Raw genomic sequence first — 25,806 nt, 5'->3', positions numbered from 1 at the left:
AGAGGCTGCCACAAGACACGTGGATTTCAAGAACCCATCTCCGTGGCTTTGATCAGAGACAGAGAGACACGTAGAAATGAGGTGTCAGGCACTGGACACTGGAATGCCGCCTCAGTGCCATGCGCAGTCTCCATAGATGTCCTCGTCAGTGGTGACAGTTGAAATAACAGAAAAACCAGCCGGCTCAGTTAATCTTGGGCAAGTTCCTATAAATGATGGAAACTAATTTCCATCCAGAATCCTATAAGAGACAGAACACAGCACTTGGTGTTCCAGTCTTTGAGATTTCTTTCAACTTCAGGAAGAACTTGGACTGGATGCTGAGTACCAGTTGTCAAGTCACTACACCAGGCTCCACCATGTTAGGACTCTTAAATGCCACGTGATTGTTCAGCGATAAGCAAAGGTCAAAAGTGAAAAACAAATATGAAGGAAAAAAAAAATAACTTAGCAAAAAGGATTTAAAAATGGGCAAGGAAACAAAAATGAAAGATTTAAAAAAACTGCAACTGAAAAAACTTGAAAAAGCTGAAATACAATATAAATTAAGACACATACTAGAAAGTTAAAAGGCCAAAAGAGAAAGTTCTATAAGGTGTTTCTTTTTCACTTACTGGTATTCTGTTAATTACCATTGGGTAAAACCTCAGTACAGAGACAAGATCTGATTTTTTGTCTTCTAATTACTACTGATGACTGATTTGAGTCTGAGAATATTGATAATAAAGTCAATGGACAATGTTTTCCATTGTAGGACAATGTTTTCATAACTGTATGAAGATGAAAGAGACCTTAATTTTCTTTTTTTGTCTTTATTATTGCTAAATGGTCATCTAGTCCATGTTTGATTTATTAAAATGTTTACTAAATGGCTTTTGTGTGCTAAGTACTATATTAGGTAATGAGGACAAAAATGTGAAGACGACAGATCTAGTTAGACATATCTGTGCTTCGTGGAGGTATATTCAAATACAGAAAAAAGATAAAAAGTAAAAGTATTGTAAGGGGGAAGAACCAGGGCACTTACAATAGGGAATGAATGGATAAAAATTGTGCATTACTTTAGATACAGTGGTCAAAGAGTGATGGCAGATCAATATTTCCAGTGGTGAGAAAGCACTATTTCCAAAGGCACTCCATTTCTGAGGGAAGAGAAAGTGTGAGAGTTCAAGGTACCACAGTCCAGAATGGCTTAAACAGATTATAACAGAATGTGGCATGGGATGAGACTGGAGATGGCCTTGAGGAGCATATTAAGAAATGTACACTTTAGGGTGCCTGGGTGGCTCAGTCTAAATTAAGCATCTGACCTTGGCTCAGGTCATGATCTCACAGTTCACGGGTTCAAGCCCTGTGTCGGGCTTTTTGCGGGCAGCACGGAGCCCACTTAGGATTCTCTCTCTCTGCCTTTCCCAATGCTCTCACGCTCTTTCTCTCTCTCAAAATAAATAAACATATAGGAAAAAACAGAGTTGAAACTCGTAAATTTGTGTTGAATTTTACAAAGATCACTTATATTGTGTATAAAGAATAAACTTCAGCGGTGTCTCAGTGGCTCAGTCGGTTAAGTGTCCAACTTCAGCTCGGGTCATGATCTTATGCAGAAGGTAAAGTGATGGACAGTGCCTTGAGATAAGTGACATATACTTATCATGGGACCCCCCTCTCCTCCACCACTGGCAGGGGTCTCAGGCAGCTTGTTGTTTAGGTGATGAATCTCTGATAAATGAAACACAGCAGTTTTGACCTGAATGATAATAAAAGTCAGCATTACAGAATATTTTTCCCACGTCAAAGAAGCACCCAGTGAAAAACTTTTAGGCATCAAGATGCTTGGTTTTTCTAGAAACAGAAAAAAAGACCAAGATGGCTGAAGTTCTGGGATTGGGAATAGATGAAATCAGAGATGAAGGAACAAAAACATGTGGGGTCTTCTATGAGGTGGAGTGGTGCCATTTACTGAGATTAAAAAGAAATTCTGGAAATGCAGAAATGTTATTCAAAAAAGAACAAAAACCCAAACAAAAAACCTGGGGTACAAATTTAGAGAAAACCCAACCATTTAGCATGTTAAGTCCAAAGTACTTGTGGGGCGATCCAAGTGAAGTCACCCAGGAGGCTGGCACCTGGGAGAAAAGTCCAGTTGGCACATAGATGTAGTAATTGAAGCCATGGGAGTCGGAAGTTGGGAGAGTGTATAAAGTGAGAAACAGGCCTGGGACAGAGTCCTAAGGGACCCAGCAAATTTCAGTGAGAGAGAAGGAGCAGTTAGAACCAAAGAAGAAAAAGTAGGAGAGGGTGTGTCACAGAAGCCAAGGGAGGAGATAGGTAACACTCAATTTAACAAGGATATACATAATAATATCAGATGGTGGTAACTGTTAAGGAGAGAAATCAATCAAGGTAAATAGGGAAATAGGAAAGGTGGGTGGGGAGAGCACATTTCTTCTTTCCTTTTAAATGGTGGGACAAGGCAGGCTTCATTGACATTTGAATAGAAATGTGGGCAGAAGTGATAGCCAGTAGTGTCTAATATTGCTGAGAAGCAAATTACAAGCTGAAAAGTGGTAATTTTTGACAGTTGGTTTATGTGATGGGAAAATATGCAGCAGTTAAAAATGTTTTTGAAGAATAAATGACTTGGAGAAATGTCTGTATTATAATTGCAAGTGAATAAAAAGCAGAAATTTATATATATTATTAGCCTAAATTTGAAAAGTAATTTAAACATAATTTCCAGAAGGAAATATCCTGTTCTGAGGGCATCTATGCATGGTGGGATAATGGGTAACACTTATCTCTATCATGTTCAAAGTTTCTGCAGAGATGTTTTTAATTAAAAAAAAAATAAAATGTTTTTATTTTGCTGTGAACATGACACATGATAAAGAATAAGGAATTATTCTAAAAACCTACCATCCAGGCGTGCTTGGGGGCTTAGTTGGTTGAGCGACTAAGAAATATATGTGTGTGTGTGTGTGTACACATATATATTTTTATCATTATGGCAGCTTTTAGGACAAGAGGCTCAAAATCGCCAACTAATTAAAACCAAGGCTCAATTTCCTTCAGCAGTGCATGTAACTCTTATGAGCTTTGCAGTTGAGTGTCACCCTTGAATATCAAGCTCATTTCATAATTGGTTGCACGATCTCTCTCAAATATGCAGTTTGGTCAAACAAAAAAAACACTCAATTTTCCTATACTCTCTTGGCATAGAGATTTATACTAACAATTAGTCTTACTGACAGTTAATATTTGGGGCAGGCAGTCTAGATTTCAACTTGCTCTATTCCATATTGGGAACATTCTCTTGCTGTCCCAGACAGGACAGCAAAATAACAGCTGCTAGTAAGCCAGACCTGCTGGCTCAGTGCTAACAGTAAGGAAAGAAGCTTGTGGCACCTGGGTGGCTCAGTTGGTTGAGTGTCCACCTTCCACTCAAGTCATAATATCACAGTGAGTTCGAGCCCCATATCAGGTTTTCTGCTGTCACCCTGCCAGCACAGAGCCTGCTTCAGATCTTCTGTCTCCCTTCCCCTGCTTGCACTCTCTCAAAAATAAACATTAAAAAGGAAAAAAAAAGGCGAGGAATGGGGCGCCCGGGTGGCTCAGTCGGTTGAATGTCTGACTTCAGCTCAGGTCACAATCTCGCGGTTCGTGGGTTTGAGCCCTGCGTCGGGCTCTGTGCTGACAGCTCAGGGCCTGGAGCCTGTTTTGGATTCTGTGTCTCCCTCTCTCTCTGCTCCTCTCCTGCTCACACTCTGTCTCTCTCTCAAAAATAAAGATTAAGCAAAGTTTTTTTTTAAAGGCTGGGGGAGAAAGGAAAGAAGCAAACCCCTCTGAGTTCTTGATAATCATGCACACGTTTTTCAGGACCTTTGCAATAATCCTTAGTTCCTTGGGAGTCATCAGTGTTGCACCTTCTCAAAGCTGCATTCTTTGGCATCATTAGTGTAACTATGGCTTCCCAAATTCCAGTTGGAAAGATACTTAACAAAACCATGTTGAATTACAGTCCAAATTCACTTCTTGCAGATTATGTTTGTGAAATTGCTTACTACAATTTATTAGTAACCCTCAAATCAGAACTTCTGTTGCTTTCATGGGCATGTGTATGTTGCAGAGTAGCAGCAAATCTGTCATCAGACATGTATGGGCCCAAATGAAGTGAGACCAGGTGACACTGTCTTATCTCTGCTCTCATACTGTAAACAAGTGCCCTTTTCATGGTATATATTTTTTGCATTATATATTTTTGCATGGTATATTTTTTTGTTGGTGATTTTGCTGTTTAAAATGGTCCCTAAGTATAGTGCTGTGTAGTGGTTGTTCCTAAATGCAAGAAGGCACTGATGTACCTTACTGAGAAAATGTTAGGTAATATTTGTTCAGGCCATGAGCTGTTGGTTGAGTTTAATGTTAGTGAATCAACAACAGATTCTAAATTAAATATCTTAAAACAAGGTTATGTATTGATCAATTGATGAAAATGTGACCAGAGGTTCACAGGAACCCAATCCTAGATTCCTCCGAGATGCAATGCTACAATATTCACTAATTCAGTGTTTGACTTTATAGAAATAACTGTGAGTAATAAAAATAAACTATATACAGTTACATAGTAGTGAACTAGAAATTAGAATATTTAGGACAATGGGTGTGCCATTTAGAGCTTTAAAATTATAAATTTAAAAGACTCCATACAAAAAATATCGTATTACTCCATTATTACTCATCTCTAAGTATATGGCTGACTGTAGTGCACTGTTTTTGATGTTGAATTCAACTGAACTATAAATCTCAATCTTCTATTCCTCTGTAATACCTACCCACCTCCTTTCCTTTTTCCTCCTATTTCTTATCATCCTTTCCAGGGTAATTGCTAATGGCCTCAAATACTGTCTTCCAATCAGAAAACTCAAACCTAAATTTCTAATCTTTACATCTTTTCTGGCTCTGGATTTGTATTCCAAATGCCTGTCTGACATATCCACAAATTTCCCTGTTACAAATCATGCCCAATTTTACAAACAAAACTCATTTTTCCCCCTCCATAAGCCATTCTCTTCTGCGTATATACCTCATCTGAAGTAATGAACTTTCTTATCATATAAACCAGAAGTTTACTCTCACAAAAATCATTTTTTTTTTTTAATTTGCATCCTAGTTAGTTAGCATATAGTGCAACAATGATTTCAGGAGGAGATTCCTTAGTGCCCCTTACCCATTTAGCCCATCCTCCCTCCCACACCCCCTCCAGTAACCCTGTTTGTTCTCCATATTTGAGTCTCTTATGTTTTGTCCCCCTCCCTGCTTTTACATTATTTTTGCTTCCCTTCCCTTATGTTCATCTGTTTTGTATCTTAAAGTCCTCAAATGAGTGAAGTCATATGATATTTGTCTTTTCTGACACAATCTTTTCTTAAAAAAAAAAAATTGTTTATTTTTGAGGTGGGGGGAGGGTCAGAGGGAGAGAGACAGGGAGACACAGAATCTGAAGCAGGCTCCAAGCTCTGAGCTGTCAGCACAGAATTTGATGCAGGGCTCGAACTCACGAACCGTGAGATCATGACCTGAGCCCAAGTCAAAGAGTCGGACACTCAACCGAACCACCTAGGTGCCCCTCAGTGAGAAACTTTATAGATGCTTAATATATTTTATAATCTAATCCTACGTTATTAGCCTGAGATCCATTTCTAACAAGCTCCTAGGCAATGCTGAAGACCATAATTTTCACAGAGACCACAAAGCAGGAAGTATTATATGGAAGTCTAAGAAAGAGATGACACTTTAGTAAGTTTTTGTATGGGGGGGCAGGTGTGGTGGTAAGACTTAGACCGGAAGGTAACTAAATTTAGAAACTCCAGTTACTAAGTCTATCTTATTAGGTGCATATTCAGCTCTTCACCTAATGTTCCTTGTTCCTTGCCTTTTATGCATCCATCCCACAACATGTAATGTAGAACATCCTTATTGTAGCATTTCATGAATTACCAGTGTTTGTTGTAATTTTCTCTTTGCCCAAGTTATTTAAGAACATTCCAAAAATTCCAAGTGTGTGATTTTCCAACATCTAGTCTTAGCTTCAAGGCTGTTTTGCAATGTGGTCATTTGTGCAGTGTGATCATACATTAAAATTTTCTCTGTATCCTAACGTTAGATCATTTAGACATGTTTCAGGATAATCTGAAAATACAAATGAAGTAGCAAAGTAATACCTACTATACATACATACACACACACACACACTCCTATTTAATTACTTTATCTCCTTTCACTTACTTTACTAAGGACTATGAACGTTTAAGAGTCCATCAGTTTTTGCCATATGTATGTTAAGAATTACTTTATTAAATACATAAAATGCAACAATTTTAAGTCTACACTTAAAATGACTTATGTATACATCAGTAAAACTACCACTCAGATACTGAACATCTTACATATGAATGCCACGTTATTTACCACACAAAGCTTAAATATTACATCCTACAGCTTTATACTTTGTTATAGCTTAAATTCTGATAAAAACGTTGCTCCTACTTCAATTTCTAGGACTTTGTTTCCTTGCTGTTTTTCACACTTCCCCTCCAATCCATAAAGCTGGTATATTCTAATTTACCCATAACCTTATTTCAGTGCCAAATTTACTTATAATGAACTACTACATGAAGCAGGAACTACTGCTTTTCCCTGGACAAGATGTACATAAAACAAAGTTTTCATCTACCACCTCCCCAACCAGGAATTTAGAAATTTTCTTTTTACACAGTATTCACATTACAGATAAAATTGTTACTTTTTTCCCCTCTATAATTAAAAATAGAGGACACAAAACTGTACCGATTTCTCATTTTGTCAGATTAACACTTGGAATGCCTTTACTGTGTCCTGTCCACACTGACAAAGCCCTTTTATTTTACTTATGTTTAGCTGAAGAGCTTGCATATCTTTGTCTACAACGCATACTAAAAATAACAGCTCTTACTTGCTTTGTAAATTAAACATTTACCACACCTTTGTAGTTTAAAATGAGAGAAAGTGAAATTTTACATTTAACTTACAAATCTATTTTTTGCACTTAGTCTTATAACCCCACATATAACAAGTTAATCTTAAGGCTGTTTAACTAGCTTTAATGTTTACCCAGTTTTTTTTTTTTTACCCTATTTTTTTCATACAATTGCTTCACTACCCTTGAATTGTTTTAACTTATGGTTTTTATGAGTTGCAGTAACGTCATTTAACAAATTTTTCAAGGACAGCATTTGGGTGATACACTTTATACTTTAACTCCTGAGTATCTGTAAATGTCTTCCAGTTGCCCTCGTATAGAAATAACTTAGCAGGATACAGAATTCTTGGCTCAAAATTATTTTCCCTTAAACCTCTGTAGACATTGCTTGTCTTTTTGGCATTCGGAGCTGCAAAAGAAATTTCAGGTCAGTCTGACTTTTACCCCTTTATGAGTAACCTGCTTTCTCTAAATACTTGTAGAATTTTTTATCTTCCAGTTTAACGTCACTAGGGTATGTCTAAGTGTTGCTTTCTTTTCGTTAAGTTCTGGTAGCCTATGAGCTTTTCTATCTGCCGATCTAGTTAGTCCCTCAAGTCTGGAAAATTTTCTACTATTGGTTCCTAAATTTTGTCTCTGCTTCAATTGCTTTGTCATCTATTTCAGGTATTCTTATTATGCGTAGATTGCATCTCTTGGACAGATTCTCTAGTTGTCTCTTCTATCTTTTCCCTTTTTTTCCTCATGCTTAGTTTCTTTTTTCATTTATTTCTGTAATTCGTTTTTGTGGCCGACCGGGTTTGCATGTTTCCGTTCTCTTTCAATTCTCTTATACTTTTCCAAGTGCTCTGACAGTAGCCTCTTTATCTTCGAGCATAGGTCTGTAAGCTCCTGTACCATATGATGGTCCATCCTTAAAACCTCTTCGGTTTCCACTTCTATATCCATTTCAAGAGGCGGCATTTTCTCAATTGTGAGCGGTTTCTGAACTCAGGTATTACGACCTTTAAAACAATGAACAAAACTTAATTCCCTACCGTTTGACTGACTCAGCCCAAAGATTCCCATGGATAATTATTAACAGTTTTACTTATATGTCTTCTTTTTCTTCCTTACCTTTTGAACAGCACGTCTCAGGAATTTGACCAAAAGAAACGATTAGAGAACGCCGTCCGTCTGAAGACCCAACGAAAGGTAACGAACTTCCAAAATGGCTCCCGTCACGTCATCACTGCGCGCCTCACGTCAGAGCCGGTAGCCGGACGCGTAGCTTTATTCCTGAAGGAGCTATAACGCGCTAGCCAATCACGAAGCAGCAAACTGCAGCGGTCAAGCCACACCCCCACGCGCTGTCGCGCCCTCCCCCCCACCGCCTCGCCTCCATAGACCAGAGTCACGGGAGTGCGCATGCGTCTATCGCATCGCCTTTCTCTTCGGCCCAATGACTCTGCTTAGATCCGGTACCGCCTCGAAGGCGGGACTGGGTCCCAGCCGCGACCAATGGCACCCCGGGTGAGGGTGAGGGGTGGAAGGTGCCTGTTAGCTCGTGGTGCAGCTACCAGCGCGTGTGCTGGGCTACCTGGTCGTCATGGAGGCAATCTTGGCGGAAGAGCTTGCTGAGGAGGAGCAGCTAGTGAGAAGGCATCGCAAAGAGAAGAAGGAGCTGCAAGGTGACCAGGGGGTGGGAAGTCTCCCGGACCCAGGAAAGGGCGCGTGGCGGGTCGGTTCTGAGGAATCTTGAGAGGCTTCTGATCTGGCTCCTCCTAGACTTTCCCAAAGTAGCTAGTATCCTCTTCCCTCTTAATCCCCTATCCCGGTGGTCCCTTAATCCGCCAGATCTTCAGAAGCTTCCTTTTCTTAGATCCGCCACGTCTCGGCTTCCCCATGTCACCGCCTGGGTGCTGGTGTCTGAGAATACCTCCAAGCCGAGATGTTGGGCCCAGACTGTACCGCCCCCTCCCCTGTCTCCCTTTCCCGTTCCTGAACCTGTTACCGACACTTGGATCTAATGGATGCTCTTAAAATACCTCACCTCAATTTTGAGGACTCAAAAGGGATAGTTAAAAGATTTAAAACTTGAGTCATTTTTCTTTTTCCTATCACACTAAACAAACGTACAGTTTTGAGGATTTTCTTTTTGTCTCCATCTGAGCTCTGTAGACTGTAAATGTGTAATAACGCAGTTACTCTTCTATCATTATTTGTTTCCACCTTTCTCCCCTGATTGTCCCCATTTCTCATTTCCTCTCAATCCTGAATTGTTGACTTAATGATTTTGGTGGCTTTTCAGCCAGAATTCAGGGTATGAAGAATGCTGTTCCCAAGAATGACAAAAAGAGGAGGAAGCAACTCACCGAAGATGTTGCTAAGTTGGAAGCAGAAATGGAACAGAAACATAAAGAAGAACTGGAGCAACTGAAGCTGACTTCTAAGGAAAGTAAAGTATGTAAAGTAGTGTTTCTCTTTGCCTACAGCATTTGAAAGCCACTGCCCATCTCTAATATTAAACTGTTGACTGTATGACATCGTACAATTAGAGGGAACGGAAGTCACAATCATGCGTCACCATTCATTAATATTTCTGTGACCAGGTTTACATGGTAATGTGTTTTTGTAAGGGAGGTCAGCAAAAAAAGTACGCGTCAACTATTTACTTGCCCCATAGAGGAACAGATTGATAAAGTGGACTAGAGGAAGCTTCACCAAATGGAAGTTAGGACTTCTAGTCCCAGAATTGCCATTAAATAGTATTGTAACCTTGGTAAAGTTACTTAAACTTCCTGAGCATAAACTTCTCCACATATAATGTGATATAAATACTTCTGCTGCTTAAGCACGAGATTCTGTAAGAATCAAATGGGACAGCAAATATGAAATCATTTTTAGATTATAAATTGCTTTATGAACAAGTTGTAATGAGTGAAAATTTACGTTTCTTGGGTAAATTGGAGCATACTGTCATTTTAACTAATACTTACTGTGGCTAATAGGTATTGTGTGCCAAGCACTTCAACATATTTGTACTATCTCATGTAATTTTTATAGTAACATACTAAGATATTATCCATGAAGTGAATGTAAAGAATCTCATTTTTCAAGAGGGAAATAGACTCAGAGAGATTAAGAACTTACTTCTGAACAGCTATTAAGTGCCAAAGCTAGAATTCAAAATCAGGATGGTCTTACTCCCAAGATGTGAATATTGAATTCTGTTACAACCTTGTATGGTGTGGTAGTTTATTGCATGAGTTTGGATACCAAGGATCACAGCCTCCATAACATTCCATTTTCGATAGTTAGAATGTTATGTCTGTGCAAAGTTTTATCTACCGTAATGTGGTTTTATTAAGTTTATTTTTGGTCTGTTCTTGACAGGGAAAACAACTTGTCTGTACTGATTAACAGTGGTCATTATATTAAACATATTCTCATTTTCTTTAGCCCTGTTAGCTAGTCATCAAGATCCTGGCCTTCTGTGCCTTAACATATTTTAATAAAAAAAAAATTTTATTTATTTATTTTTGAGAGACAGTGAGACATAGTGAGAGTGGGGGAGGGGCAGAGAGAGAGGGAGACACAGGATCCGAAGCAGGCTCCAGGCTCTGAGCTATCAGCACAGAGCCAGACGCTGGGCTCGAACCCACAGACCATGAGATCATGACCTGAGCCGAAGTCGGACACTCAACCAACTGAACCACCCAGGCGCCTCTGTGTCTTAGCATATTTTATTCCCAAGTAACCTAGTATGATGCCCAGGTGTTTGTGTTGTCACAATCATGGTATTCCAATTATCTTCTCATTTGCAACTTTGAGCTTTCCTACGTTTCCAAGGACAAAAATGTTTGATTCTTAAGCTACATGTTGTTTGTTAAAATACAAGCTCCCATTTTACTTTGACCTATTGTCTTTTTCATTGACTTAAGCTTGTTTTCTTTCTGAATGCTATATGAATTCTTATGTCATTGCTTTCCAGATGCTTTTCTGTTTCTTGCCTATTGTCAGCACGGCAGTTTGTAGATTTTAGCAGATTCCTCTGAAAAATATAACAATATTCATTTTATTAAAGTTGATGTAACTAGTATTTGAAATCTTAATTTGGTTTTGATATTTTGATAATTTGGGAATAGCCTTGAAGAGTGCTAGCTCTATTGTTACTAGAGGTCTCTATATGCATTATATATGTATCCTACTAAAAACTGGTTTAAGCTATAGTTGCAATAATAAAATGCTAGCTACTAATCCTGATCGTTAAAAGTCTAGCATCTTCTTTAGCAGACACATGACAGCCATTTGATGATTAAGATTGGTTGTGCTATCTGAACAATACCTTAACTTTTCTACCTATAGTTATCAGTTTGTAAATGGGAAAGGATAGAGAAAGCTCAATATGTTACTACGGTCAAGAAGCAGGGTTCATCAGGTTCTGGCTAATTAAGATGGAGAATGGCCTTTCCTGCCACATTTGAGCTTATGAAGGCAGTAGTGAACTGAGCCAGTGCAGGACCTTATGTATCCTATAGGTACTGTCAACACTTAGAGAAGGGAAGGGTGGACTGCTGAATGAGTTGGCACATACAGAAAGTATTTGGGTTAATGGAGTAGGAATTGGAAGCAAGAAGGAAAAGCCTGCAGGGATGAGCATTATCTTTGGAGAGCTGTAAGAAAACCTTTTGGGAATCGGACGAATTCTCCCTTAAAAATAGAGAAAGGAGACACAACCATGTCTTGTAATAACGTAGCTAGTAGTATTATTCAAATTTGAGTTGTGGGATTACATGCATTTGTGATTTTTTTCAATAATTTAATAGTCTGATACTTTGAATGATAAATTAAAAGTATTTTTCATTAATTCGTTAATGCTTTTTGTTTCCTTCAGATAGATTCTGTTGCTGTTAACATTTCAAACTTGGTTCTTGAGAATCAGCCACCTCGGATATCAAAAGCACAAAAGAGACGGGTATGAATGTCATGTCACCAAGTAATTAAGTTAGTGCTGTATGCTTATTACTCTCTTAGGTGTTGTGTAGGAAGGGAGTAGGAAAAAAAATGATGGAGTTCCTTGTCAAAGGACCTGAGCTAACATTTATTAGGCATTTGCTGTTTGCTAGGTACAATGCTAGGCTTATTATAGATTATATGAAATCTCATTTACTCCTGATTATAATCCTGTGAAGTAGATTCTTAATCTCATTTTAAGAAAATAGGCCTAACCAGTATAAAATAACATGTTCCGTTTCTAGTTCTCTTAAGAGAGTGGGCATAGAAGGGGAGTGTGCAAAGAATATTTTTTACAAATATATTATCCCAGACTTAATAATTTAGAATCTACACAGTGTGGGCCCAGATGGTTCTGATGCACAATTTTGGTTAAAAACTATGGTACTAAGTGGTGAAACAAGGATTTGAATCTAGAAATTAAGCAAGATACACAGGTGTCCAAAATTCTGAGGTTTATGCAGGTACCTATGTAATGGTTAGCTGCAGTGGGAATTCAGAGAAGGAAAAGTTCATTGTGACAAGTGTTAAATGAGTTAGAATTTTAAGAAAATAGTTATTTAAAGAGGATATTTGAAGTACGATAAATAGCACGCATGTGGGCATGAAATAATTCTGCATCATGGTGAGAGCTATAAGGAAACTGATTTGTTGGAAGTAGTGAGTTCATGAAATCAAAACTATGGGACTGAGATTAGATAAGTAAGGGCTGTTCACTTGGAAAAAGAAAAAGGGGTTTTAAAAACAGTCTGTTTAGTCTCTAGTATTGTTTTACTAACACTTGATGTTTTATAGGATTTAAATACTTATTTTTAAGCTAACTTAGCGTTTTATAATTTAGTAGTACCCAGTTTAATTGGGCATGGTATTTGGTATCAGACTTTTGAAGGTTTTAATCCTACTTACTGTTGTGACTTTGGGTAAGATTCTCAACCTTTTTAAACCTCAGTTTCATATGTATAAAATGGGTGAAATAATACCTGCTTTGTAGAGTTATTGTAAGTATTAAGTAATTTACTGTTGCCAAAGCCCTAACACAGTGCCTGGAGAACTAGCGGGTCAGCCAATGATAGTATGTTTACTGTGTTCAGTCCTGTGTAGTGTGCCTCTTACAAATTCAACCCAAGACCAGTAGCTTGTTTTTTGTTGTTTGAAAGTTGATTAAGTTGCAAATGGTCAAACATTTTCATGCTTATATAAGATTGTATTCTTGAGTTAATATTATGATTGTGAATTTCACAGAATCATGAAACTTAGATTTTATGGTATCTTGGAGGTTATCTGTTTTAACTCCCTACTTAAGATACATGTTCTCTTTGTGATAGCCTTATAGTTGTCATCTAGCTGCTATAGATCAAAAGCAAAGGGCAGAGTTTTTGCTTGGCAGTAGCATAACAAAATATTTATTGGGATTGCCTCTACTTAGTAATTGATACATCTTGGAGTAGCCTATTTAATTTTGGAAAACATAGGCCCCAACTCCTTCCTGTCTGTATCTAATCTTATTCATCCCCAGCTGGACCCCAGCTGGACCAAAACAAAAAATTAAACTCCCTTTTCTCAAACATTTTGTTACTTTTCTCCTAAAACAATGCATAGCTAAAATGCATACCTTTTCAACTATACTCTCAAAAAATTTAGTATCTTTTGTAGTCAGCTGCTTAAATACTTGGCAGAGAAAACACCCTAGAAGTAATTCCCAAAGTTTTTTTTTTATTGCTTTGTTATATTAATAGTATTAATAAGATTCTGGAACTGAAAACACTTAAAAGTTTATATAAGAAAATGAAACTTGAACTTTTTTTTTTTTTTTTTTTTGTTTAGACAAAGGCACCAAGGAATAAAAAGAATGGTGTTTGTCTTTGGGAGAGATACAACTCTCTTTTAGAAAAACATGACAAAAATTTATAAATATTTATTATTGGAGTATCGTAGGACAAATCTCTTATTTTTAATTGAGAAAAAAAGGGGAGTATTTTATTTAATTCAGCAGACTTGAATGGAAGAAGCTCTTTGGTATGCTGGAAAGAGCCCCAAGTAGAACTCAGGAGAACTGGGTTCCAAAAATAGGAAATTTGAGAGCCAGAATGAGTTCTAGTTCAATTTCTTCATTTTTCAAAATTGTCAGTGACATACTGAAAGTTTGATACCAACCCAGGACTGGTACCCAGCTCTTAAGATTCCTCTTCAGAGTTGATTTTGCTGCATGACTTCATTGACAGGACTCTAGTTTTACTGACAATATATTTATGAAGTTAAGTGCTGTTTTCATCTTACATATATGCTTTTATTAGGTTTAATTGTTGCCATTCTGTCTCCAGCACTTGGGCTGTAGAAACCACAGTGCCTAGTGCCACGGGGAAACTATTAGTGGCTGGGAAAAGAATCCAGTGAATTTCCCACCTTGTGCCCTGGAAAGGAAACATAGTTACTGTGTAACATTAAAGTGGAGCTTGAGGACAAAAGTGAAATGCTTGGATTAGATTTTAGAAGCTTAAACGGTTTAGTATAAAATTCCACTCTTCCAGTAACTAGTACATAACATCATTAACTCCAGCTCCCATCTGCTCCAACTTTTATTCTGATTTAGGTGCCTGGATAGAAGGAGCGCTCTGTGTTGTCCTTGGTCCCACTCTGCTTCTAAACCAGCTGTATGGCCTTTGGAAATCTTTCTGCGTGCTGTTTCCTCAGAGGAAAATGAGGGGTTTTGGATTAGATGATGTCCAAGGTGCTTATCCTCCGTCTCCCCTCTGAAAATGTTTTTTAGACTTTCATAAAGTAACAGTGCCATCTTGTGTTTTAAGATTTTTATGCCGCTGTGATGCACAGTTGTAGGTATGCAGTGAAATAAATTTGTTCATGTTATTTCTGGCATGATTGGATTTGGGTGGAATAAATTTAAACAGGTGTATATTTCATTAGGAAGATAATACTGCTTTTGATTCAGGTAACTTACAAATCACTTTAGGTTCTAGTATGGCACCTACCAGGCAAGTAGTTCAAATGTGTGACAGTAAGTTACATTGAAATTTGCCTTTCCATTAATTTTTCTGCCCCAAGGAGGAATGAGATCTAGGGACATGACAGTCTTTACCTTTTCTTACTTTTTCTTGATTTTTATTCTCTTAAATTGAAAAGGAGTCATGACCAGCATATAAATGAAGCGTATTCATGGTAGAGAATTAGATGCAGAAAAGCATGCATGTGTGTACACACACAAAACAAAACTTATTTTGTAAACAAAAATGAGACTCTTAAATACAGAAAACAAACTGATGGTTGCTAGAGGGGAGGTAGATGGGGAATGGGCATGGGGGGCAAACAAATTATTTTGTAATTGTACCATCCAGAGAAAAGCACTATGAATATTTTGTGTATATTTTTCTAATTTTTAACTATGTATGTGTAGATTTAGTATATATTAGCTATATACATATCTTTTCTTAGCTCTTGACATGTTTCTGTGGTACCCTAGCTATATGAACTGTGTTCAGCTATGAAACAGTGCTTTCTGGCTTTGATCCTTGCTAGTCCAACTGTCAGGATTTCTTTCTTTCCCCCCAGCCTTCCCACTCTACTTCTCATCCATCCTTCATGTCATACATAGATCTCATGCCCCACCCATACCTAATCCTTGCATATGTTGCCATGGGAAGAACTCTTCTGATATTTGAATAAGGAAAGCAAGTTGCAGAATATAATGTGATACCATTTTTGTTAAAGTATTTTTTCTATACTTTGAGTACATCAATATTTGTTAAAGCGCTTAGGAAAAAAAATCTAGAAAGATACACACCTGACTTCTACAGCAGGCACTGAAATTGGCATTGGTCATTAGAGGAACTTTTGTCTATCATGATACTTTAACTTTTTATAAGAATGTTTTTATCTGTTGTTTCAGTTAAGTGTGTGTGTGTGTGTGTGTGTGTGTGTACGTACACATGCACTGTTTTTTTCTTTAGGCTAGATAAATAGAATTCCCCTACCCTTCTAAAGTCTTTGGCATATTAATACTGCACAGGTGATTTAGCATGCTAATGCCTCAGTAGTGGAGTGATAAGTTAAAAAGCTTGGATTAGCTTGGCATAAATATGATAATGATGTTGCTTTAAGGCCTAGCACAACACAGTATTAAGGCAGTACTTTGAAATCAGTAACTAAAGCTTTTAGAAATGTATTTAAAAAAATTTTTTTTTTAATGTTCATTTATTTTTGAAAGAGAGAGACAGAGACAGAGTGCAAGTGGGGGAGGGGCAGAGAGAGAGAGAGAGGGAGACACAGAATCCTAAACAGGCTTCAGGCTCTGAGCTGTCAGCACAGAGCCCGATGCGGAGCTTGAACTCATGAACCGTGAGATCATGACCTGAGCCAAAGTCAGATGCTTAACCGACTGAGCCACCCAGGCACCCCTCATGTAGTTTTTAAGTAGACTTTAAAGAAAAATTTGAAGGTTTTTTTTTTTTTTGTCCTGGTATAGAGCTCGGTGCTGGGTACATGCAGATGAGAAAGATAGTTGCCCTTAAAGGAGTTCCCAGTATAGAAAATTCTACAAGTGATGAGATCATCAATATGATAATGCTTGTGGGAGAAGGGACAAAAATGGCAAAAGTCTTGAGGGTCTTACATTTCTATCCCCTTAATAAATGTAAAATAGTCCTCATTATTGTGAATTAACTTTCCTATATTCTCCTCCTAGGACAAAAAAGCTGCATTGGAAAAGGAGCGGGAAGAAAGGATAGCTGAAGCTGAAATTGAGAACTTATCTGGAGCCAGACACTTAGAAAGTGAAAAACTTGCTCAAATATTGGCAGCAAGACAGTTGGAAATTAAACAGATTCCATCTGATGGCCACTGTATGTATAGAGCCATTGAAGATCAACTCAAAGAACAGAAATGCCCTTTGACTGTGGCTGCCTTGAGAAGTCAAACTGCTGAATATATAAAAGGCCATGTGGAAGACTTTCTGCCATTTTTAACAAACCCTAATACGGGAGATATGTATACTCTAGGTAATTTATTTTTCTTTACTATGTCTTGTTCCTGCTGTTAAATAAAGTGATTCTTGGCATTGAGAAGAAGAAAAACCTATTATAGTTCTTATGGAGGAAAAAGTCTCAAAATTTAGGCAGAATTGTTTTTTATATTACAATAGATACTAGTATATTGTTTAAGGCAAAAGTGGAATAGGATTCATTATTATTACTGAGAAAATTATGTTTCTGAGTTCACATGTCACAAAGTAGGCATAGAGGGAGGTATGCTTTGACTAGTCTGTGGAAGTATAGGGTCCAAAGACCATAAGCAGAGAATGATCGGAAAACCAAATCCTTTTATCCTATACTTTGGGAAATTCAATTTTACTTTCAATAAGCCACAATACTTAGGCAAAATTTGACTCTGCAAAACCAAAAACAAATGAGTTAATAACCTGCCTTATTATTCTAATACCTTTGACAATTAAGATAGAATATTTATGGGGAGGTAGAAAAAAGAAAAACTAGCCAGTAAAGGAGAGAGCAGGTGAAAATCTGAAAGAGTGTTGGGGAGAGTCAGAGATATGATAGAGGAAAGTTCATCCTTAAGAGAAGATTGCAGGTGTGGCAGTATCCATTGGCAAGTCAAATGACCAGGAGGGGTAGGAGAAGGGATGGTTAAGGTTGACTTTGCTTTAATGGAGTCCCTGACTCTGCTAGTTGCAGGGCAGTGGAAAAGAGTTGGCAACTCAGCATGCTGAATTTTAAAAAAAGACAAAAGACTTAATTTCTTATTCATTTAGTCAATATTTATTGAAGGCCACTATGTGCCAGGGACTCTTCTAGGCACTTCTAGGACCCTGAGCACTGGGAATATAGCAGTGAATGAGGCAAACACACAGGACATACTTTTCTGTACATGTCCATAATTTTTTTCCTTTCCTCTAAACAGGAAGGGTATTAGTTTCCCATTTTTAACTTTCTGTATAAGGTGTGTATGCTCAAGATGTGCCATTAAACTGCACTTAGGTCCTACTCTCATGACTCGTCCAGGAAGTCCTTTCTTTGGCTAGAACTGATACTGAAGCAAATAAGGTAAATGCTTTAAAAATAACAAATAGAGGCACTGTTTGATGCTACTGCTGGCAAAGGAGTTTCAACTCCTTTCTAGTTTTACCCTGATTCTCTTTTCACATCTTTTTTTTTTTTTAATGTTTATTTTTGAGAGAGACAGAGCGTGAGCTGGGGAAAGGCAGAGAGAGAGAGAGGGAGACACAAAATCTGAAGCAGACTCTAAGCTCTGAGCTGTCAGCACTGAGGCTGATGCAAGGCTCAAACTCACAGACCGTGAGCTCATGACCTAAGCCAAAGTTGGATGCTTAACCGACTGAGCCACCCAGGTGCCCCTCTTCTCACATCTCTTGTGGGGTCTTACAGTGGACCCAATTTAAGGCTGCAGTGTTTTAGTTCAGTGTATTTTTTCAGATGCAGGTTTGGATTTTAAAATACATGTCAAAATATTGAGTATGGTGGCAGTTTTGAGGGTTGCTTAGCTAAAGAGAGAAGAATAGGCTTGCTATGTAATTAAGTCCCTAGGCCTCAGCGTGAGGGAGAGAAACAGAAATGAATTGCTTTCCTCTCAGATGGAGAGGTGGTGGAAAGTTGGAGCGAGTTAAGTTTGGATCTGGGAATTGGATTAAATTCTAGAGAGTGCAGGTAGACAAAGGAGTAGGTTTACAACTTGAGTAATGATCAGGAATTGTGGGAGCTATAAAAGGGATCTGGTAACATGAGTTATGAAAATTATTAAGTGCTATATTCTCATTTTTTTCTACAGAAGAGTTTAGGAAGTACTGTGATGATATCGTCAACACAGCTGCATGGGGAGGTCAGCTTGAGGTAAGTTTGTAATTATTCATAGTATTTGTGGATTGTTAAATTATTTCTAAATCCCGTATCAGATGTATTTTTCAGATGGTCCCACTTTCTCTTTGAGTATCCCTTTTTGTTACGTATTTGCCGCTTCTCTACTCATGAAGCATTGAAATGGGGAATTAACATTCTTAGGCCATTAAGTATGTATCTTTGGGAAGTAAAGCACTATTTCATTTTAAATAGCCCAGTGGTTGATTTGTGGGTTGGTAAGGCTAATGTTACTCTTGGGTGTTTCCATTTGTGATGCTGCTCCTGGCAATATATTTGATTTTCTGGACTTATGAAAGTGATGATTTTATTCAAGTATAGTAAGATTTAGCCTAGTGGCTCAGCTGATGAAAATCACTATTATAAAGTAAAGAGAAAACCGTATTTTTATGTGAAATTATGGGTCAGATCCTGCCACAGTACATCATAATTGGAATTCCAGTTGAGACTGACTTCAGAGCAGTATCTGATGCATCAAAATTCACATGTAGGAAGACAGTATGTTCAGCCACTTGTAGGGAATTCATCAGGATTTTTTTAAAGCTTTATCTTACTTTAACTTTGTTTTATTAAAACAGAATAAACATCTAATAGTTCCAAGTGGTGATAAGGCAGCCTGGGGTATTCAAAAGTCAGGGGATAGGAGAGAAAGTCCTAGGTTTGGGTCCTGGCTTTCCTTCTACTTTTCAGTTTTGTGACCTGCGGGGAGTCAGCCATGTTTCCTGAGCTCGAGTGTCCTAATTGAATAGGGATAATAAAACCCCTGTGTGTACTTGGTAGGTCATTTGTGGACATTAAATAAGACAAGTATTGTATGCATAGAACTTTGTAAGCTAACGTGCCAGATGGATGAATCTAGCAGTGGAATTAATATTGTGTAGTGGTAATTAGTCACCTTGAATGGTTTGTGGATCTGAGTATTTCACTTCAAGAACTATACTTTTTGGAGAAATGACGTGAATGCTTCTTTAACGTCTTTTTCTCAGTAAGTCTGTATTTGTACCTCTTCTGAGCCACCAGAGGGAACTGTGTCCATTCGTTTTGTATGCCTCTCCTGGGTCTCTGAAACTCAGGAAATTGTCATAGTAGCTTTGTGACTACATTAGGAGTAAAGGTGCTTGAACTTTCTTGAGGAGCACAAATTAATAGAACTACAGACCTAAGCAAGTCTTTTTAAAGAGAGAAAAAAAACTTTACAACATCTTTTGAAGGACATTTACTCATAAATTTTTGGTCTATGAATTCATTTGACATAGGAATTGCTGTTTTTACAATGGGGTAAATTTAAATTATTCAAGAGAAATTCTTTATATGATTTTTAAAGACTTCGAAGGGATGTTAAGATTTCCAGAGCTTGCTTCACACTCTCCATTCTGTGCTGGCTTTTAAAAATGTAATTTCAGGTATAAGAAAAAAATACCTCAAAGGAACATTTTATGAGGTAGAGTGTGGGATTAAGTTTGCTACTGTGCAGTACAGAATTTCCATATATTTGAAGAAATTTCTTACCCTTCTTTTACAACATCCTAAAAGGACCATGTTCCAGACAAAATGTTCTTATGATTGGGCAAATACATAGATGTGAGGGCACTAAGATTGAGGACTGTTGAATGATTAATTTATGAACTTGGGCTCCAGAGTCAGACTTCTCAGTTCAGTTGCAGGTCACTTTATTTCTTTACGCTTGACTTTGGGCAGGCGTCTTGACCACTCGCTTTAGATTCTAGGTCTTTACCTATCCCATAGGATTATTGTCAGGATTGAATGAGTTAATATACATAAAATGCTTAGTGTTCCTGGTCATAGTAGGTCTAAACAGTGTTACTACCAATATTTATTATTAACTATTAGTCATCTGCCTTTAAACTCTATTTTTATAATGTATGGTATGAAATTAACATTGTGTATTAATCATGTGGAAAATCCATGAAAGGATAGTACAATTCACATACATAGCTACTCATGCCTTGAATATTATGGAACAGTGGTTTTCAGCACTAGTACATTAGAATCATCTGAAAGCTTTTAGAAGAATAAACCTCCTAATATTTCCTGTTCTTTCTCTCCTTCTCCCAGCCCCTCCCAAATTGTAATTGATTTGATCTGGTGCCTGAGTGATAGTATTTTTAAAAACTGGCAGTTTTCAAGCAGTATTCAAAAGTAGAGGGACTAGTATAATGAACCTTTACTTCATTAACTATGGTATTGCTATTTCTAAAAAGCTGTTGTGTAGCCAGGGCTTGAAATTTCTGCGTTTGATTTAATAAATATTACATTTGTTTTTTCAACAAATCGTATTAAATGTCTACTCTGTGGCAGGCAGGCTCTTGGTGTATAGTGAGGAACAGAGTAGATCTCTGTTGGATGATGGTTGCCCTATTCATGCATACTCAGTAGTTTATGACTTGAGTAAGATTTACCTTTTTATTTTCCTTACTAATACATTTTCTTTCCTATAGCTAAGAGCCTTGTCTCATATTTTACAAACACCAATAGAGATAATACAGGCAGATTCTCCTCCTATTGTAGTTGGTGAAGAATATCAAAAAAACCCATTAATACTTGTGTAAGTACCTGGAAATTTCTACTGTTACATTTTTCATAGTTAAGACAAAAAGAATTATTCAAAGATGTTAGGTTGTATATGTTGATTAATTAGAAAAAATATGTCTTCGGTTGCATTAATTACGCTTATTTTATGTTAAAGGCAATTATAAAATTAGAAAGCATTGTCAGTGAATATGTGATTTAGATAATTGTTTTTTTTTTTTTTTTTCAACGTTTATTTATTTTTGGGACAGAGAGAGACAGAGCATGAATGGGGGAGGGGCAGAGAGAGAGGGAGACACAGAATCGGAAACAGGCTCCAGGCTCTGAGCCATCAGCCCAGAGCCTGACGCGGGGCTCGAACTCACGGACCGCGAGATCGTGACCTGGCTGAAGTCGGACGCTTAACCAACTGCGCCACCCAGGCGCCCCTAGATAATTGTTTAAACTTATAGTGGTTTATTCTTGTGTATGAGTTAAGAATAAAATCATTTCTAAAGATTACAGATTTTAGGATTAGTTTTCATACTGTCTTAGTGTGACATTAATAATGCTAAGTTTCAACAAGAACAAAAGCGGAAATATATTCATGTTGCCTAATTGGTTATTCCTTAGAGAGTTTTTCTTCGTATTGTCAAAGTATTTTACATGATTGAGAATTCTTTTTTGAAACACAGCATGGAGAGTTTGCTGTTGGCTTTAGTGTTGTTTATTAGCCAGACTACCAAGGTAATCATTAATGGCTTAGATTTAGGTAAAAATTTAAGGTTATTGAGTACTCAGCATCTCAGTAATTTTCCTTTGCCCCCTAATGATTGTGTTTTCCCTGACTTAAACTCAGCAGACAGAGTTATTGAACCAGATTTTACTGACTGCTGAAGCTTTTCAAATGGGTTTGAACTTTTAAGTAATATGTCAATGAAGTCTTTGAATGATACCCCTGTGGAGTGATTCATTGAGTGTTTGGTTTTATATACATAATAAACATTTATATACAATGAATTACTTTCGTCTAAACTACTCATTTCTCCTTTTCTCATTTCAGATATATGAGACATGCATACGGCTTAGGAGAACATTACAATTCTGTTACACAGTTGGTGAACACAGCTACTGAAAATTGCAGCTAGTTTACAAAATGTTACACAATTATGTTTTAGTACAGTGTGCCGATCTGAGTCTTCTTACAAGTGCTGGATTGTTCTGACATTACTGAAAAACAAAACTACCTTAAATCAGTTTTATGGCAAAGCTACTAACAGATTTTTTTTTAAAGTATGCCAGAGATAAACTTTAACCAGTGTTCCCTTTGTGGTATTTAAAAACACTTGTGAGTCGTTGTGGAATACATCATTTACAGACCAAGATAGTACCTATTTGCTGATATTTTTACTAATATAGGGTCTTGAACATTCTGTTATGCGTTGAAATAAATTTGATTTTTCTCCTTATTACTACAAGCTTTCAGTAACCATTTTAATGTAACTTTCTTGAAGAAATGAAATGACTTGGTCATTGCAAAAATGTGGTAAAGGTGACAGCAAATCTAATTAATGCTTATAAATGTATCTGATTTCAGTAACCCTGGTACTTGATGGAATTAATACTATGAAGCTTTTTATATAACCCCATCAAAGTGCAGCTAAAAAGCTTGCTTTAATAACTAAAAATTTTAAAATATTTATTCACATGGGAATCAGTTAAGTGTAAGAAATGAGAAATTTAAAGGTAAATAGGTGTTCCTATCAGATCAGACCTCTAAAGAAGTACCATCATGTTTTCTTACAGTTTTTTAGTGTCTTTTATTTTTTTATTCTATTTTTTTATTTTTTAAGTAATCTCTCCACCCAACATGGGGACTTGAACACGTGACCCCACAATAAATAAAGAGTTGCTTGCTCTAAGTGAACCAGCCAGAAGCTCCAGTACCATCATTTCTTGATCATATTCAAAACTGCAAATTTTTATATTCTTCGTTATGTTTTCCTCGTCACCACTTAGCTGCTTTGCTTTCCTTGTGGTCTTTTCCACTCATAAACAGTTTGTGGCCTCTCATTTTTTTTTTTTTTTTAATTTGTACACACTGAAGGAGTAGCAATGTAAAAGGGTCCAAGGCCAACTTTACTTCAAATTCTCCTCACTTTCAATTTGTCTTACCAGACCTCTGTTTTTGTTTCATTCTCCAGGATTAGAAGAAAGTTAGTTAGCCTACATTTATTTCAGATATGTGAGAATGTTTATGTTACATATAGGGATCAAGTTGAAAGCCACTGTTTGGGAGCTAAGACTGAATAGTAAAATCAGTATACAATACTTTCTGATATGAATGATTTATCTGGCTCAGATTTCACATTATTCTTAACACTATTCTAAGAAGATAGTATCTGTATGTAGAAACATGTCTCGCTGATAATTTGTTATGTAACTAAGTATTAATGAAAATGAAACTTTTGGTTTCATCTGTTTTTCCCAAATTAGGAGTAAATACTAAGATTTAGCATCAAATTTATAATATTTCAATTTTTGCTCCATGAGCGCAACTAATTTTTGTAAGTAAATATTGGGTTTTATGATATTAAAACCAGTTGTTAGTCTCACATGCCCACCTGATGACAATGTGGGAAGCTGGTAGGGACTGTGGTCAGCTATAGCAAGTACTGCACGAAGGTGTTCTAGCTCAAATGATGAAAAACTGTTCTGTTTGCCTAACAAAGTATATTCTGAAGGCTGACTGTTTTGTAATCCTTGATCTGAAATTGTTTGGGTCTGAAATTATAAAAGAATTAAATTATAAAATGGTAAATGGCTGACCTTTTTTTATGAAATCATCTGTTACTTTAAAATCAAAAGATAAGCATTAAGAAGTAATAAAAAAAGTATCATAAACCTAGTTAGTACAGATGCCATCTATATTTAAAATAACTTCCTCATAATTATTTTTTCTTAATAAGATGAATGGAACCTTCTTGATTATAGGTTTATTTTTATTATTTTTTATTTTTAAATGGGCAGATATTGTTATGAGTAAGATTTGTGTGGTCAGCTGCTGTTCTTCCATAAAACTTCAAATAAAAATCATTTTAGCTGTAACCAAAAACTGAAGTCTTTAAAAAATGGCAGATGTAATTTAAAAACAGTATATACTAATTTAGTTTGCTGTATGATTATGGTCTAATGGAAGTTTCATAAGCTCTCTTTTCTCTTAATTCAGAAAAGTATATGTCAGAGTTTTGGAATATGTCTTTAGCCAAGAATTTTATCCACTTACATATGTTTACAAACTTATATAAAGCAAAAAAGAATGTATGTAACTATAGTGAGCAATATAGTTTTGCTCATGTTATCTGATGTTTGCCAAAAGAAGAATAAAAGATGTATGAATTAAATCATTTGTTCGTTCAAATTGTTATTCTTAAACAATTTTACAATTTAGAAATAGGGAAAATCTTCTTTGTTTTAGAATTTTATCCTGGCTTTATTTTGTCCTTATATATAATTGAGAATAATACAATCCCAAATTCTTGCTTTAAGGGTTTTGGAATAAATATATAAACATAGCACTATGTCTCAGACAAAATAGAGGAAGATAAGGAGATAGGCATTTAAGCCATGGCTCTTAGAAATCAGGTTGAAGCTTTAAACCTTTTAGAATAATGAAGGTTATTTAGGGTAAATGAAATTGAAGAATATTCTAAGACTCATGGGTGTTGAAGAAGGAAATTTGCACAAACTAATGCTGGTACAGGATTGTTAATGTATTATTTTAGTCCAGGTGTCATGAACTAGCTGAAGGAGCAGATCTGTTGTGTTTCTGAGAATTTAATTGGTAATTTCATCATATTTTTACTGTTATTGAACAAATGAGTGTGATTTTTCTTCCTTTCCATATGTTTTCACATACTGATTCTTTCCTGTCTTAGATCTTCTTTAAAACCATTTTCCATCTTGCAGAAAAAATATAACTCAAAGGGTTTTGATTTTTTTTTTTTTTTAAAGCAAGTTGTAGGAATTATCATTTCTTGTTCACCACCCTTCCTACTTGAAGGCCTTTGAGCTGCCATTGGGAGTTGAGAACTTCACCCAACCTATTTCACCTAGCTTACTGTCCTGGTCTCCATTTCATCAGCACCAACTCCCACCTGGCCAGGGCTGGGTACCCCAGTTCATACATGTTGGTTTCTAGTAACCACACACTAGTAATTAGTATTATTTGTATTTAGTTTATTATTATTGTTATTATTATTTTCCTTTAGTCTGTAAGTGCTTAGAAACAACTTGTTGACTTACTAAATTATCTAGCACACTGCCTGCCCTATATAGTAAGTGCTTATTAATAAATGTTGACAGTCA

General features: G+C 36.7%; 2 protein-coding genes across 4 annotated transcripts in view; one reads left to right on the top strand and one right to left on the bottom strand.

The window, feature by feature from the left end:
* PIP4P2 (phosphatidylinositol-4,5-bisphosphate 4-phosphatase 2) overlaps positions 1-8,380 on the bottom strand; it is an 85,966-nt gene extending 77,586 nt beyond the window's left edge. The window contains exons 1-2 of one of the 2 annotated variants that reach the window (XR_003223507.2): positions 8,135-8,380; positions 6,335-8,022 (exon numbers count right to left, since the gene is read on the bottom strand). The gene's annotated coding sequence lies outside the window, so the exon portion shown is untranslated. Of the gene's footprint in view, positions 1-6,334; positions 8,023-8,134 lie in introns of those variants that run through there. The other variant, XM_086695179.1, reaches the window with a different exon arrangement.
* An 87-nt stretch (positions 8,381-8,467) lies between these two features.
* On the top strand, positions 8,468-24,842 carry OTUD6B (OTU deubiquitinase 6B). Of its 2 annotated transcripts, XM_025922829.2 has the most exons (7): positions 8,468-8,688; positions 9,309-9,460; positions 11,895-11,975; positions 16,710-17,022; positions 18,824-18,885; positions 21,369-21,475; positions 22,502-24,842. In XM_025922829.2, the coding sequence occupies exons 1-7, from the start codon at positions 8,607-8,609 to the stop codon at positions 22,584-22,586; spliced, it is 882 nt and encodes a 293-aa protein (XP_025778614.2). In that variant the 5' UTR covers positions 8,468-8,606; the 3' UTR covers positions 22,587-24,842. The 2 variants fall into 2 exon arrangements, with proteins under 2 accessions (XP_025778614.2, XP_025778615.2); XM_025922830.2 differs by lacking the exons at positions 8,468-8,688; positions 9,309-9,460; positions 11,895-11,975 and adding an exon at positions 14,609-14,741.
* The last annotated feature ends 964 nt before the right edge of the window (positions 24,843-25,806 follow it).

The sequence above is a fragment of the Puma concolor genome, chromosome F2, assembly GCF_028749965.1.
Source record: "Puma concolor isolate L17-30 chromosome F2, mPumCon1.1.hap2, whole genome shotgun sequence".
Classification (NCBI taxonomy): Eukaryota; Metazoa; Chordata; class Mammalia; order Carnivora; family Felidae; genus Puma; species Puma concolor.
This window is presented reverse-complemented; position numbering and strand designations above follow the sequence as displayed.